The 15,954-nt window shown below is 42.8% G+C and overlaps 1 protein-coding gene across 1 annotated transcript; it reads right to left on the bottom strand.

Moving 5' to 3' along the window:
- Nucleotides 1-10,161: 10,161 nt before the first annotated feature.
- Nucleotides 10,162-12,776, bottom strand: LOC113834402 (MLV-related proviral Env polyprotein-like). The gene has a single exon (XM_027403384.2). It carries the CDS (start codon nt 12,154-12,156, stop codon nt 10,177-10,179), a length of 1,980 nt encoding a protein of 659 aa, XP_027259185.1. The 5' UTR covers nt 12,157-12,776; the 3' UTR covers nt 10,162-10,176.
- Between the last annotated feature and the right edge of the window lie 3,178 nt (nt 12,777-15,954).

Here is a 15,954-nt window from a genome sequence, read left to right as displayed (position 1 = left end):
GATCTGATAAGACACAAGGGGTTATTCCAAATATTTTTGAAGGTGTTGAGGTTTGTTATATACCCAAATATGTGGTCAGTTTTAGAGAATGTTCCATGTGGTGCTGAAAAGAAAGTATATCCTTTTTTATGTTTATGGTATGTTTATGCTTATTTGTTTTTGATTGTTGTGGTGCTGGTATTGTGTGTGGCTATACCTTGCTTTTTTCTTTTGGCTTTTGGTGAAGTGGGATCATCTATTGCCTATGTTTCTGTGAGTGTAGTTAACTTCCTTAGGTTGGAGTTTTCCTTTCAGTACTTTCAGTAGGGCTGGATAAGTGGCTATAAATTGTTTTAATCTGGTTTTGTCATGGAATATCTTGATTTCTCCATCAATAGTGATTGAAAGCTTTGCTGGGTATAGTAGTCTGGGCTACCATCTATGGTTTTTTAGTGTTTGCACAATATATATCCAGGACCTTCTTTCTTTTAGAGTTTCCATGGAGAAGTCAGGTGTAATTCTGATAGGTTTGCCTTTATATGTTACTTGTCCTTTTTCCTTTGTTGCTCTTAATATTCTTTCTTTATTCTGTATGTTTGGAGTTTTAAGTATTATGTCACGAGGGGACTTATTTTGTGGTCCACTTTATTTGGTGTTCTGTAGGCTTCTTGTGTTTTCATTGGCATGTCTTTCTTTAGGTTGAGAAAGCTTTCTTCTATGTTTTTGTTTAATATGTTTTCTGCACATTTGAGTTGTGTTTCTTCACCTTCTTCTATACCTATTTTTCTTAGGTTTGGCCTTTTCACAGTGTCCCATATTTCCTGGATATTTTGTGTTAGGGATTTGTTTGACTAAGATTTTCTTCAATTGATGAATCTATTTCTCCTAGTATATCTTCAATGCCTGAGATTCTCTCTTCCATTTCTTTTATTCTGTTAGTTATGCTTGTGTCTGTAGTTTCTGGTTGTCATTTATCCATCATTTCTAACTCCAGCATTCCCTCAGACTGTGTTTTTATTTTTTTCATTGTCTCTATCTAGGCTTTCAAACCTTGCAGTGTCTGAATTGTTTCTTGCAACGTTTGATCTGTCTTTTCTTCCATTTCTTTGAAGGATTTTCTCATTTCCTCTCTTAGGGTCTCTATCATCTGAAGGAAGTTGTTTTTAAGGTCATTCTTTTCTGATTTATCTGTGTTGGGATGTTATGTTCTTGCTGGCAGTGAGTCCCTAGAATCTGGACATGCCATATTGATTTTTTCTGTTGTTGGATGTGTTCTTATGTTGTCTTCTTCCCATGTCTTCTTCTAGTGGGTGCAGGCGGTGTTGCTTCCTCTTCGTGTGTGTACAGCTCCAATATTCTCTTCCAGTGGTTGCAAGAGGGTTGGATACTCTGATATGTCTCATGGTGGGTGCAAGGGGGTCTGAGACACTCCCTCTCCAGGTGGGTGGGTGCTGGACTAGCACAGCAATGTCAGCAGACTTGTGGTTGCTTGGTCCTCAGGGGCCAAGTTGACCTGCCTGCAGACCCCAGGACAGGAGTTCCCAGAGTGGGAAGGCAGAAGTTGGACCCAAGGCAGGGCCAAGGCTCACCTCTACTCTGAGTGGGGGCAGGAATAGACCAACAATCTCAGTAGACTCAGGGTTTCTTGGTCCTCAGGGCCTGATTCGACCTGCCTGCAGAACCCCAGACAGAAGTTTACTGAAAAACTTCTTTAAAAAACATAATTTACCTTGCTTTTTGTATTAGCATCACATATCTTCTGTTGTAAATTCACTGTACAATTTAAAGTTTTAGTTTAAGAGTTATTTTGCTTTCAATTATATATGTGTATGTGAACATGTGAGGAGATTCCTATAGAGGTCAGAAGAGGGCCTCACATACATGTATCTGTAGCTGCAAGTGATTGTGAGCTGTGTGAGCACTGAGAGCCAAACTGAGAAATACATGTCATTAAATATAGCTCTGATGTATTTTAAGATATAATATATTAAAGTTTAAGTAAGTGGATAAGGAAAGGTAAAATAAGATCCTATTGCAGCTACAGATATTTTAATAATTAATGTTACTGGAATTGGTGAACTGTATTGTGAATTGCATTCCAATTTTATTCCTTAAAAAATTTTCTGAATGAATTAACATTCATCAATCTTACATACTTTCATTTTCAAATTCTACATAGTGTAAAATCCACTGCTTCTAACATATATATATATATATATATATAATTCATATTTAAATAATCCATTAAATAATTAGGTAATGATTTTGTTCATTTTCTTTATCAAGAGAATCAAGTTGTGCAAGAGGCTTATTTTTGGACCTCCACCCAGCTCCTAAATTATAACATGGAGACTAATTATTGATTATAAATGCTTGACCCTGTCTTATACTTGTGCTACAAGCTCTTATAACTTAACTTAATTCATTTCTCTTTACCTATGTTTTGCCTCAATGTTTTTTACCCTTTCTCTCACATTCTCTTCTCCTGCTCTTTTCTTCTGTCTTCATATTTATTCTCTCTCACCATGAGCCCAACCTATCCCTCTACTGCAAAGCTATTAGCCACTCATCTTTTTGTTAGAAAAATCAGGTGACTTAGGCAGGCAAGGTGAAACTGCAAAACATCTTTACATAGTTAGACGAATGCAACAAATGCAACAGATATTTATATATTTAAAATTTTATTCCACAGCATATACATAAAGACAAAATAATATTCCACAACATTTCCCACTTTTGCCTAATAGAAATGTTTTAACTTTAACATAGTAAGTATATATACAATAAGATCAATTATCAAGTAAGAATTATATTTACAATATTCAGTTCATTTTCACTTGGCAAATTTGAAGAAATTATTCTGCTATCTGTCCTATCTTGATGACTCCAAAGTTTATACCTTATTTACATTCTATCATAAATAAGGATAATTTTAACTATAACTATCTAAGCTTCAACTCCATCAAAGATCCCAGAACAATGTAATATTACCTGAGTAAATAGGAAATGCAGTGCAAGCCACTTCCCAAACTATAGGTAAGACAGAGACATCTGGCTGCCTGTACAATCACCCAAGGTACCTCTGCAATGTTGGGGTATCCATCTTTTGCCTCCAGGAAAAGATGATCTGAAATACTTTTCTATGAAGCAGGAATTTTGAAGAACTCTCCTGTCTACTTTTGACAAACTTTGACAGTCATTTCCATTTGGGCCCTATATGTCCGGTTGGGCCAGTGTACTGTCCAGTTCTTCGTGGTGTCCATGGCTTCTTCCCCCATTCTCAGGCCCCACATTGGGCACCATTTTGTCGTGACCAAGCATGTCTCAGCCTTAATCCATGAGGTTCGGCCTGAGTTGGGGTGCGGGGACATGGAAACTCCAAACAACCCTTTAGTGATAAAGACCAAACACAGGCATCTTGTGATCTTTAGAGAGCTTTCAGTTCCATGTTGTAGAACTAGATTCATTTCTTTATTAGCCATTTTTTCTGCTGTTTCTTAACCATCCTGCCAATACCACTAGGGAACCATTTCTCTCTTTGTTCTCCTCTCTCCTCTGGTCATTCGCCCTAACTCCTATCCTCCCTAGTCACTCACACACCTCTCTCCTCGGCCCAGGTGCAGGCCTATTCAGATGCTTAGGCCCAATAGAGATGCAAAACTAGGAGGCATATTACCCTGAGGTCATGGTAAACAATAGTAGCCTTACTGGCATTAAGAATACAATAGTGGGCCAGAGCTTTCCAGTGTTCCTGTTTAGTGAAACCCAAGGCTGGATCTCAAAATATTCCATAGCGGAATTATTTTGGTCCCCCACATTCTAGCATTTTCTGTTCATGTATGTCAAACCTAAAACAGTTAAGCTAACTTTGTGGATGTGCTGGCTCGCTCTGCTCCTTCCTCAGGTCTGTGAAAGCCAGCCTCAGTTGGGAGTGGCATTTAACTTAAGCCCATTTAGGCATTTAACTGTGATTTGCATTCAACTGCTCCAGGACTGAGATGTTGACACCTTCACTATGTCAGGATTTTGTCCTTAGCATGGTGTTTATATTTATTCTGTCTATTGCTCAAATGTTCCTTGTATGACAGAGTCTCTTAAAGGATCCATGCCCATTATTTTTGTTTGTACTCTTTTTTTTTAACTCTTTTTTTCAGACCTTGTGTGAAAAGTTTGGCTCTATGTTGTAGTGACAAATGTAACTGGCTTTCCTTGGGCCACCAACCAGCCCCCAAGACACTGTATGGTGGTTTATTATTAGTTACAAATGTTTGGGCTTATTTTATCCTTATCCAAGTAAGTCTTATAACTTAAATTACCCTGTTTCTCTCCATCTATGTTTTACTTTGGGGATTTTTACCTTTCTTTCATTCTGTATGTCTTACTCCATGTGTGGCTGGCTGATGGCTACCATAATTGCCCCAGGTATCTGCTTCTCTTTCTCATTCTCTTCTCCACCCCTTCTCTTCTCTCCTTCTATTCTCTCTGTCCACCAGTGAGTGCTGCCTATCACTCTATTGCCTAGCTATTGGCCATTTACCTTTTATTTATAGCAATCATTTGTCTTAGGCAGGCAACAAATCTTTACATACTTAAATGCAGCATAAAGAAATGAAACACATCTTAACGTAGCTAAAGTAATATGCTAGAATATAACCAAATGTATCACATCTTTACATTGTTAATATAATAATCCACAGCAAGGTTGTTCCTAGTTTTACTGGGAAACATTTTTACTGATATGTAATTTTCTTGTAAGATTTAATTTTGAAATATCCAAATCTTAATGGTTTTAGTTTATTTAGAAATATAAACTCACAATTGTGTATTTTAATATTATTTTCATTTTTCTTGTTTTGTTGTTTCATGTATCTTATGATATTTTTATAATTTTTTATTTAGAGACAATCATTTTTACATGTCAATACCCTGTTCCCTCTCCTTCCCATCCTCCCATGACTCCCACTGACCCTGACAACTCACTCCCAACCCACTTGCCAAGGATAGTGACACCTTCCATGGAGGAACATCAAAATCTGCCATATCATTTGTGGGAGGGCATAGGCCCTCCTCTGTGTATCTGGGCTGAAATAGCATCCCTCTAAAGGGATTGGGCTCTTGAAGTCCATTTGTGCACTAGGGATAAAGAATGGTTCCACTGTTAGAGGTCCCATAGATTGCCCAGGCCTCTTAACTGGCACCCACATTCATATGTATATCTTTTCCCAAATATTAAGTTTATATATCTGTCTATATATGAAAAGTTATATATTTGAGTAGAATTTTATCATTTTGCTATTCCAGACAACAAATGTTTATTACCAACTTATTATAGTTTTCTATTCATGATTACAATTAATTTTGACTATATCTCTCACTCTTGTGATTTATGAAAGAAATCCTTACTTTGTGCTCATGGAAGGCTCCTAGGCACATCTCATATAATGTCTCTGCTGGTGAAATATTTATTAACTGAAAAGAGTTCTAATGCAATCTGGGAATTAAATAATCAGAATTTCATAAAAAATTTCTTGAGTATATGAATCAAAAAGCCAAAATATCATCAGAGTTTGTAGGATAATTATTATGCTATATATAAAATTCTTAATTAGCATTTATGAGTACCAAAGTCAACATACTTAGGGTCTTTACTATCATAAAGCAAAAGCAATGTATTGCAGAAGTAGGTCTCTCACTCAATTTCTTATCATACACATAAGGAGCAATTTTAAAAGAAAGGAGAGTAGATTTAAGGTTATTAAGTTTGGGATAATTACAAGAGTGACATAGCCCAATGATCTTATCTTGCTCATCTTTGTTGTTCATGAATTGACTTTTAGTTAAACATGTTTTAATGTCTTAATGACACATTGTATAATAAGCCTGAAGGAAGCAACATTACCTAGAATGTGCAAACTTCACTGGAGCTTAAGGTTAACATCACTGCAAAAATCATCTTTTTCTACAGCAAATGTTCATGAATTCATTAGATGAATTGCTTATCACTGCACTTTGAGTTGTGTTTTGTTAAAGGAGCCATGTGTTGTGATTTCTGTAATGTATGTGAAGGTATCACATATTCCAGATCATGAGGCAATTATGAAATTCATTTAGGGCCTCTGAAAAGGGTAAACAACAATATATTCACAACAGTCCAGATGGTAAATTCCTATCCTTTTTATTTCATAATTTTATGCTAAAGTGTTCTGTGGAACATGTATTCTACTCACCAAGGTAGTTTTCAAATAAAATACTACATTTGTTAATGATGGTATTTCTATAATTTCTAGAAGAATATGTATTCAAACCACTGTAGAATCACAAACAAATACAGTAAACTAATTGCTTTATTTGGCTATATTATAGTCAATGGTCACCTTAGAAAAAGCTACAACCATATAAGCTATTTGTTTAATATCAAATCATGAGCCATATTTATATAATAATGGAGATGAAAGATAAATATACATGTTAGGTCATTCTGTGCTCATTAGTGAGCTTGGTTCTGAGTCCAGGACAAACATTACAGGATGTCTCAGAAGCAACTTCATTAGACTATGGAATCTACTATCAGGATGCCTATGAAAAAACAACGCCTTCGACAAGTGGTACCAAATCCACATGCAAACTAATAAAGTGCTTTTGTTCCTTAATTCATTCAATAAAAACAGAAGCTCCAAATTGATTACAGGGCTAAATCTAGGAGCTATAATGTTCAAATTCTATCAGTAAGTGAAAAGATACAGTAAAAAGAACAAGTTTAATATAAAATATATAAAAGGGGAAAATATGCACAGAACATATTTTAAAACTTACATTTTTACAATGTAATCACAATTGCATTAAATACTGATTTGAGTAGATATTTACCCAAAGATAAAAACAACACTCATAAAGATATTCAATATTAGCAGTCATCAGGTAAGTAAAAGTCAAAACCACGTAAAAGTTCATCAAGGTGACATAATGAATGTTAGTGACTATATGATACTATAGAAAGGACACACATAGAGACATGTGAACACATGCACACATGTACAAAAATGTGCAATTGCTCTCTCATGCATGAAGACAAACATGCACATACATACAATGTAGCCATTTTGAAACAAAAAATGTTTTCATCTTCAGAAGCTGTGAATCATATGTTCAGGACCGATGTCTTCAGGACTGTGAACAGAGCCAGCCATACAGTCCTGGTCTGATTCTGAGTGGAGGTATGTGGACTAGGGAAGTTTAATTACCCAAAGATGCTAATGATGAGACTGGAAATACCATATCATCTCAGGAGGGCTCCTAGCTGATGCCAGAATCCTGGGATTATTGAGAAGTCCATTTAAATAGTCCTCCAAGAGCAAGGACAGCATCAGGAAGCATCTATTATAATGTATATAGCTAACATCAAGTGATTCTATTGATTCAAACATTACCTAAACAACTCTTGGTCACATAGGCAGAGTCCTCAGCCCAGGCATGGGCCTACTCAAAGCTTAAGCCACAGAGATGCAAATTAAGAGGCATGTTACTCTGAGGCCATGGTAAACAATAGTAGCCCTACTGGCAATTAACAATAGAATGTTGAGCTTTCTGGTGTTCCATGTTTACAGGAGTTGGAGGCTGGGCCCCAAAATATTCCATAACAGAATTATTTGGTTCCCCACAATCATGGAACTTCTCTTCTGCCATCCAAAAATTGGCTGTCCAGGTATAAATGAGCAGTTGAATAGACTTGTCTCTTTAGATATTAACACATGTAAATTCACAGTGGCAATATGTCCAGAATACCTAAAATAATAATACAACTGTCCTTTAAGCAAATGTGAAAGAAAACCAATGCCTAGTATATCCATTCAATGAAATAGAAAATACAAGAGTGTTAGTTATTGACTGCTATGCAATGGATGAAGTTAAGTAAGGGTTAAGTAATCAGCCAGGAATAACACTTCATTCAAAATATGTTAAATGCTCAAACTAGTCAAGTTTATAGATAAAAATAGATTAATGTTTGTCAGTTACTAGGCACTGAAGTAATAGGGAGTGCTAATGATGGGTATGGAATGTCTTTATTGGTTATGAATATATGAGGAAATCACATCATTTGGTAGTACATAATATCCACTATAGGATAAATTTTAAGGAGTTGGTTTATCATGAGGTGAATTATATATTAACACATATATATGTTAACATATATATATGGCTCAGTGATAGAGTTCACCTAGTTTATAGGAGCTTTGTACATAATTTAGAACTCCAAGTATAATGAAGTAAAAAGCAGCAATAAAAGCCTGCAGAGAGAATTCAGCTATTAAGAGGACTTAGTGATCTTGAAAAAGATCCATGTTAACATTCTGTGCTGGTTACTTTTGTCAACTTGTTACAGTACTAGACATATTAGAGAATAGGAAATCTTAACCAAGAAAGCAGAGAGTGAGGCTGGCCTGTAGAGAAGTCTACAGGACATTTTCCTGATTAGTGATTGATGTGGGTACTGTTGTTGTGAAGGGACCAGCTTCCCTTTTGGCAGCCATAATGGCTGAACACATGCTTCTATGACCTTGTCCTAGACACTAGAAAGTCAGATGCCTGCCTCGTGACAAGGAACCAATCAGAAGTTAGCTGGTGGCGCTATGCTTTATGACCCTGGGTGTGCTTTACGGACAAGTGCACAGCAATGACGCACAAAGTATAGCAACCACCCTGGGAGGGCCTATGGTCCATAACAACCAGTTGACCAATCAACACAGGGCAAGCCCTCCAAGCCTAGAGGCACACCAATCGTGAGCCTGTGTGTACCCCTAGACACTCCCCTTACGCTGTCCTATAAGATCTCTTGGGAGGCCCTAGGAGCCGTCTTTTCTAGCCATCCGCCATGGTGGGTGGGTGAAAGACCCGAGCTAACATGGGGTTAGCTCGTTAAATTACAATAAAGCCTTGTGCAGTTTGCAGCAAGCTCTCAAATCTGCCTGGTGATTGGAGTGACCACAGTTGTGGCCTGGGACCCCGGATACCTGAGTTTTCCCGGGGGGGTGGGGTAGGGGGGGGTGTCTAACAGTTGGGCTTAGGCAGTAGCCAGCTCTCCTCTCTGGCCTCTGAATCAACCTCTGCAAAAAGGTTCATCTGCTATTTGAGCTCCTGCCTAGGATTCCCTCAGTGATGTAGTGTTGAAAGACTTAAAAATTAGCAAAGAACTGTAGCCCATATAAGGAAACTCTCCAAATGGAATGTAGGGCAGCCTAACCCAGAAACTGACTAAGGCCACTACTGTGACTTAGTGCCTAGAATTTACCAGCTGCAAGCAATTACTCCCTTACAAGGCCATAAGATAACTAGGTACCAAGAATTCCCAGATGGCCACTCTCCCCTAGGGGCTCATGAAGGTGAAAGACCCCCGAAGAGGCACTTTCGTAGAGGGAGACCCACACACCCAGGAATCAGCGAGGCCACGAACTGGATGCAAAAAAAACAAGAGGCTTTATTGGAGACGCGGGTACCCGGGGCGACTTAGCCTTTGTGTGGCTAAGCGCGCCGAGCCAAGGGAAAGGGGTCCTTATATAGGGAAAAAGGCGCAAGCTAGGAGCAGGGATTCTATTGGATAATTCTAATGAGGCATTGTACAGAGCTATTCCCATTGGTCAATGTATATGAGGCGCTATACAGGGTTATTCAAATGAGGCAAAGTACAGAGTTATTCAAATGAGGTGAAACACAGAGTCTTTCAAATGAGGCGAAATACAGAATTATTTCTATTGGATGGTTCAAATGAGACACAGAGCCATTCCAGATCAGCATATTCTCAAGGTCTGGTGTCTGGTACAGCAGACTCAATTCCCCCCCCTTTCCTGATGGCTGACCTTGGGGGCGGAGACCTTGGGACGGAGTGTTTCTCTTCGGGCGGGGCGGGGGCTCAGGGGCAGAGCTCCAGGCCGGCTCACTCGGTGTTTGTTCTCGTGCTGACCCACCTGGTGCTCGCCCTCGTGCCGGCCCACCCGGTGCTCGTTCTCGGGCTGGCCCACCTGGTGCTCATTCTCGGGCCGGCCCCACCCGGTGCTTGTTCTCGGGCCGGGCGGGGAAAGGCCACCGGGGGTGGGGATCGGGGAAGCCGCCGACAGGAGGAAGAGGAGACAAACTTGAGAAAGAAAGGGCTAAGGGACAGGGGTCTTTCATTCCCCCATTTCTCTTGTAACTGAATGGAATCTTTCATTCAGAGGTCTCTGGATACTCTGGATCTATTTGCTTTAGCTGATGATATTGTTGAGTTAAGACTAAGGCCTGTACAACAGATAGTCGTTCTCTGATGAATTGAGTCAGTTTGTTCAGAATGCAGGGACCAAATATGAGGATCAAAAATAGAATAACCAGAGGTCCCATGAGCGTGGATATAAGGGTAGTCAACCAGGGGGACTTAGCAAACCATCCTTCGAACCATCCTTGTTGAGACTCAAATAGCTGTTGCCTCTGTTTTAGCCTTTCCCTAAGTTTGGCCATGCTGTCCCTAACTATTCCTGTATGATCTGCATAAAAGCAGCATTCTTCCTTGAGGGCAGCACATAGCCCCCCTTCCTGTAAAAATAATAAATCTAATCCTCGTCTGTTCTGCAGGACCACCTCAGAGAGTGATGTTAAGGATTTCTCGAGTGCACTGACTGACTCTTCTAGGACCTGGATATCCGTGTGCATGGCTTGTTGTAGAAGCTTAAAATGATTAATTCCCTGTAGGGCAACGGTTCCGGTCCCTATGCCGGCTGCTATGCCCCCCACTGTTATTCCTCCTAATAATAGGGCCACGGTAAAGGATATTGGCTCCCTCTTATATCGGGTTGATTTCTCTAGTACGCTGTAAACATATTCAGGTTGGTGGTATGTGACTTTGGGCCAAAGTTCTATCAATATACAAAAGTCAATGGTGGTGTTGAGAACAGTGGTAGAGACACAGGGAGTCAACCCAGTACTGCAAGCCCAATAAGTTCCATAAGGGGCAACAAGGTATCGGCTGTCCTGAGATAATGGCTCTACTTGGTTACATAATTCTTGATGTGAGGAAGGAATCCTGCCTATGCATAGCCCCTTTCCTGAGACCTCAGATATTGTGAGCTTGTGCTGCATAGCAGCTCCGCAACTGGTAGGTGCTGAGGTCTGGTTGGAGTAGTTGCCCAGTATTGCCACGCCTTCATAATATGGGGGCCGGGAAACTAGGCATAACCAGCATTCCTGAGTCTTGTTGGGGTCTGAAAAATTTAAGGCTTGGTAAACTCCTTGGATTAATTGTAATAATCTATCTCTGGTACCTGGAGGGTCTCTGGTTATCTCGATGTTTAGGGCATCTGGGGTGGGGGAGAAGGTGACAGCACCTGGTGTAGGAGTGATAGCTTTAGGAACGGTAGGGGGTTTAGGGACTTGAAAATGGGTTGGGGATCTCTGGTCCGCTATTACTATGTTTGGCCCGACTGATTGTTGGCTTAGGGGAGTAATTTGTCTGTACAGGGAGAATAAAGTCACCGGATCTTTCCCTGCTCGGTGCAGCCTGAGTCCCCAGACTTTAGGACTATCCCAAGTAGTTCTTTTTCCAGCATCTGTGAACCTTAGGATGAGAGGGTTGCATTTTCCTCCGGGGGTGGCGCCTTGAAAACCTCCCCCTCCGGCACTATCATAACAAGGTCCGCAGGCTCTTTGCCCACATCTCCATGGTCCTTTCCCTGCGTACCCTGGGATCTCCCTCCGTTTGAGAGTGATGAAATCCCAAGAGGAAGAGGGTTTCCAGTAAGCCTCCCCTGTGGTTTCACATCCCCATCTTGCACAGTACCCTTCCTGCGGCCCCCCGCAGCCATGAGTTGGTTTATGGCCGGGGCAAACATAAAAATCCTTGCTTCTTGTTCCTATCCTTCCCCCAGGGTGGTGGCATCCGTACCCTGGGAATGGTTCCTGGTCAGAGGGATCCCAATCAGACCCTACTAAGTCACATAGGTCGACATAGAGAGGAGGGAACCCATCATGTAGAGTCCCTATATAAGTGCTGAGGTTGGCTATTTCCCCGGTCCCTAGATTGGCTATTTTCCAGGTGATATTATAAACCCTGTGGGGGTTAGTTGCTACATGGGGGGTAAACAGACAACCAATCAACAGGAGGGTGTACGAGAGAGTCTTATCTTTAAAGGATTTTGAGTGCGGTGTGCGGTCCATTCTGATGCAGTGGCTGAATCGGTGGGTCGGGCTGGCTTTACATGTGAAGCATGTATCCAAGCTGCAATGCCGTCTACCTTGAGTGCGGTGGGAGTGGTAAGCAAAACGATGTAGGGTCCCTTCCAGCGGGGTTCAAGGTTCTTGGCCTGGTGACGCCGGACCCAAACAGTGTCCCCGATCTGGTAGGAATGGGGGATGGTGGGATGGTCCCTCTGGTCTTTATAAGCTTGAGCAAGGGGTTTCCAGACCTCCCGTTGTACTAGTTGGAGGGCCTGTAAATGAGCTTGGAGAGAAGGGGAGTTAGCAAAATCTGAGACATCTTGATCAAGAAAGTTAATGATAGGAGTAGGTACTCCATACAGGATCTCAAAGGGTGTGAGCCCATGTGGTCCAGGGGTATTACGAGCGCGGTAGAGTGCTAGGGGGAGTAGGAGGACCCAGTCTCTAGTGCCAGTTGCAAGCGACAATTTTGTTAAAGTCTCCTTGATTGTTCTATTCATCCTTTCTACCTGTCCTGAACTTTGGGGTCTATAAGCACAATGTAATTTCCAATCAATCCCCAACAAGGTGGCCACTGACTGACTTACCTGGGAGACGAAGGCGGGCCCATTGTCTGTTCCCAGTACCTGAGGCATCCCATAACGGGGAAAGATTTCTTCAAGCAATTTCTTAGTAACGATCTTGGCTGTTTCATGTTTAGTAGGGAAGGCTTCAACCCATCCTGAAAAGGTGTCTACAAAAATTAATAGATACTTGTATCCATATTTTCCTGGTTTAATCTCAGTGAAATCTATCTCCCAATGTGTTCCGGGCCGGTAGCCTCTGACCCGGTTCCCGGGAGGAAGCTTCAGTCTGGATGCGTTGACTCGGGCGCACGCATCACATTGCTCAGTTACCTGTTTTAGAATATCGTTCTTCCCCAAAAGGAAATTGAATTCCTCTTCTCGTTCGAGGAGCTCCCGCATCTTCTTGGAGCTCAGATGTGTCATCTTATGTAAAAATGTCACTAGGTACTTGGTTACCCGGTAGGGGATGACAGTCTTTCCTTCATAAGTCCAATCCCCGTTTGGTTCCTTTGCGGCTCCCAATTTCTCTAGGGTTTGGATGTCTCTTTGTTCATAGTCCCATGAGGGGAAGGGATGGTCGTTGGTGGGCTCTAGAGCCAGGAGGTTAGTGGTGTCTGTGGTCAGGGCCGCCTCTCGGGCAGCCAAGTCTGCCCTTCGATTGCCCCTTGCTTCGAAAGAATCCCCTTTTTGGTGTCCAGGGCAATGTATGATACTTAAGGCAGCGGGCAGATGAAGAGCCCTTAAGAGAGCGAGGATTTCCTCCTTATTTTTAATGTCTTTCCCTTCGGAGGTAAGCAGCCCCCTCCGTCTGTAAATTTCTCCATGTATATGGGCAGTGGCGAAGGCATAACGACTGTCTGTATACACGGTGAGCCTCTTACCTTCTGCCAATTTTAGAGCCTGCGTGAGTGCTATGAGTTCTGCCCTCTGTGCGGAAGTTCCAGGGGGGAGTGCCTGGGCCCAGACGACCTGATTCTCTGTGGTTACTGCCGCGCCCGCCCTTCGTTCTCCTTGATGCAAAAAGCTGCTTCCATCCGTGAACCAGATGTGGTCCGGGCTAGGTAGAGGCTGGTCAGTCAGGTCGGATCTCGCTCCATGGGCCTCGGCCAATACCAATAAGCAATCATGAGCCTCGGGCTCCCCAGGGAGGGGGAGCAGGGTGGCTGGGTTCAGAGTCACCAAAGGCCCGAAGTGGACCCGGTCTTTGTCTAACAGCATAGTCTGGTAATGAGTCATTCGGGCATTAGTAAGCCATCTGTCTGGAGGCTGTCTGATGACTGCCTCTACTGCATGAGGGGCATGTATGGTCAAAGGCTGCCCCAAGGTTAGCTTGTGAGAATCTTTTACCAGCAGGGCTATAGCGGCAATCATTCGAAGGCAGGGTGGCCATCCCGATGCCACAGGATCCAATTTCTTGGAGAGGTATGCAGTGGGCCTTCTCCAAGGCCCCAGTTTTTGGGTGAGGACTCCCTTAGCATAGCCCTCTTTCTCATCTATAAAAAGTTCAAATGGCTTAGCTAAGTCCGGTAGACCCAGGGCTGGTGATTCAAGGAGAGCCTTTTTGATGTCGGTGAAGGCTTTCTTTTGGGGCTCTTCCCATTTAAAAGCAACCCCTGGCCGAGTGAGGGGGTAGAGGGGAGCCGCCATTTCGGCAAACCCAGGGATCCATAGGCGGCAGAAGCCTGCCGTTCCCAAGAATTCTCTCAGTTGGCGGGGATTTTGTGGGGTGGGAATGTCTAAGATGGCTCGCATACGGGCTTCCGTTAGCCATCGACGTCCATCCTTTATCTTGTATCCTAAATAGGTCACCTGTTTCTGACATATCTGGGCCTTCTTGGCGGATGCCCGGTACCCTAGGCTCCCAAGAGTCTGGAGGAGGGCTTGAGTGCCTTCCTTGCATTCCCCTTTGGTTTTGGCTGCCAGGAGAATGTCATCTACATATTGTAAGAGGATTAGAGCGGGGTACCTAACCCGGAATTCTGCCAGGTCCTGATGTAAAGCTTCATCAAAAAGGGTAGGGCTGTTCTTAAACCCTTGAGGTAGCCTAGTCCAAGTCAGCTGCCCAGAGATTCCAAGGGCCGCATCCTGCCATTCAAAGGCAAATATAGGCTGGCTGGTGGGATGCAGGCGGAGGCAGAAGAAAGCGTCTTTAAGATCTAAGACTGTGTACCAGGTATAGTTAGGTGGCAATCCACTCAGCAAATTGTAAGGGTTGGGGACAGTAGGGTGTATGTCCTCTATCCTTTTATTGACTTCTCTCAGGTCCTGCACTGGCCGGTAGTCATTAGTTCCCGGCTTCCTAACGGGTAGCAAGGGTGTATTCCAAGGAGATTTACAGGGCACCAGAATCCCTTGTTCAAGTAACCTTTTAATATGTGGCCGAATTCCTTCGCGGGCTTCTTTAGGCATTGGATACTGTCTGACGGATGCAGGAAGGATGGCAGCTTTTAAGGTTACTATAATTGGGGCCTGGTTAATGGCAAGGCCCATTCCTCCTGTTTCAGCCCAGGCTTGGGGAAATTCCGCAAGCCAGTGATCAAGGGTTTCCTGATTGTTCGAATTAGTCCTCTTTTCATGGAGTCTATATTCATCTTCTATGGACATTGTCAAGATGGTAAGGGGAATTCCCTCTGGCCCTGTGACTTTGACTTCTGACCTCTCAAAGTGTATTTGAGCTTTTAATTTGGTCAATAGGTCCCGTCCTAGTAAGGGGTAGGGGCAATCTGGCACATGGAGGAAAGAATGCATAACCTTACCGGTCGCGAGCTGGAGCTGCCGATTTGTAGTCCAATGGTACTGCTTTCCGCCTGTAGCTCCCTGTACCCATGCAGTCCGGTGACTCAGGGGTCCGGGTGACCGATTCAGAACGGAATGTTGTGCCCCTGTATCGACTAGGAAGGTGACCGGATGCCCCCCGACTTGCAGTGTTATCCTGGGCTCAGGGGGGGGCTCCTGGCCCCGACTCCTCTAATCTTCTAGGTTCAGGAGGTCAGAAACCCTTGGCGGTGGAAGCTTGGCCCGGGGGTTCTTAGGGCATTCTCTTGCCCAATGTCCTTTTTCTTTACAGTAAGCACATTGATCCCTGTCCAGGTGGGGCCCCCTTCTGTCATCCCTCTGTCTATTCTGTCTCTGGCCTGTCACTACTGTGGCCAATAACCTGCTCATTTCTTTATTCTGCTTACGGTCTCTCGCAACCTCTTTTTCCTCAGCTTCCTGTCTTAGTCTTTCCTCT

This window comes from Cricetulus griseus, chromosome 2 (genome assembly GCF_003668045.3).
Source record: "Cricetulus griseus strain 17A/GY chromosome 2, alternate assembly CriGri-PICRH-1.0, whole genome shotgun sequence".
NCBI lineage: Eukaryota > Metazoa > Chordata > Mammalia > Rodentia > Cricetidae > Cricetulus > Cricetulus griseus.
Note: the sequence above shows the minus strand (reverse complement) of the source record. Positions and strands in the feature narration are given on the sequence as shown.

What these genes read in the sequence shown, in the direction of transcription:
- LOC113834402 (XM_027403384.2), bottom strand. Translation starts at nt 12,156, where the DNA reads ATGGACCGCACACCGCACTCAAAATCCTTTAAAGATAAGACTCTCTCG.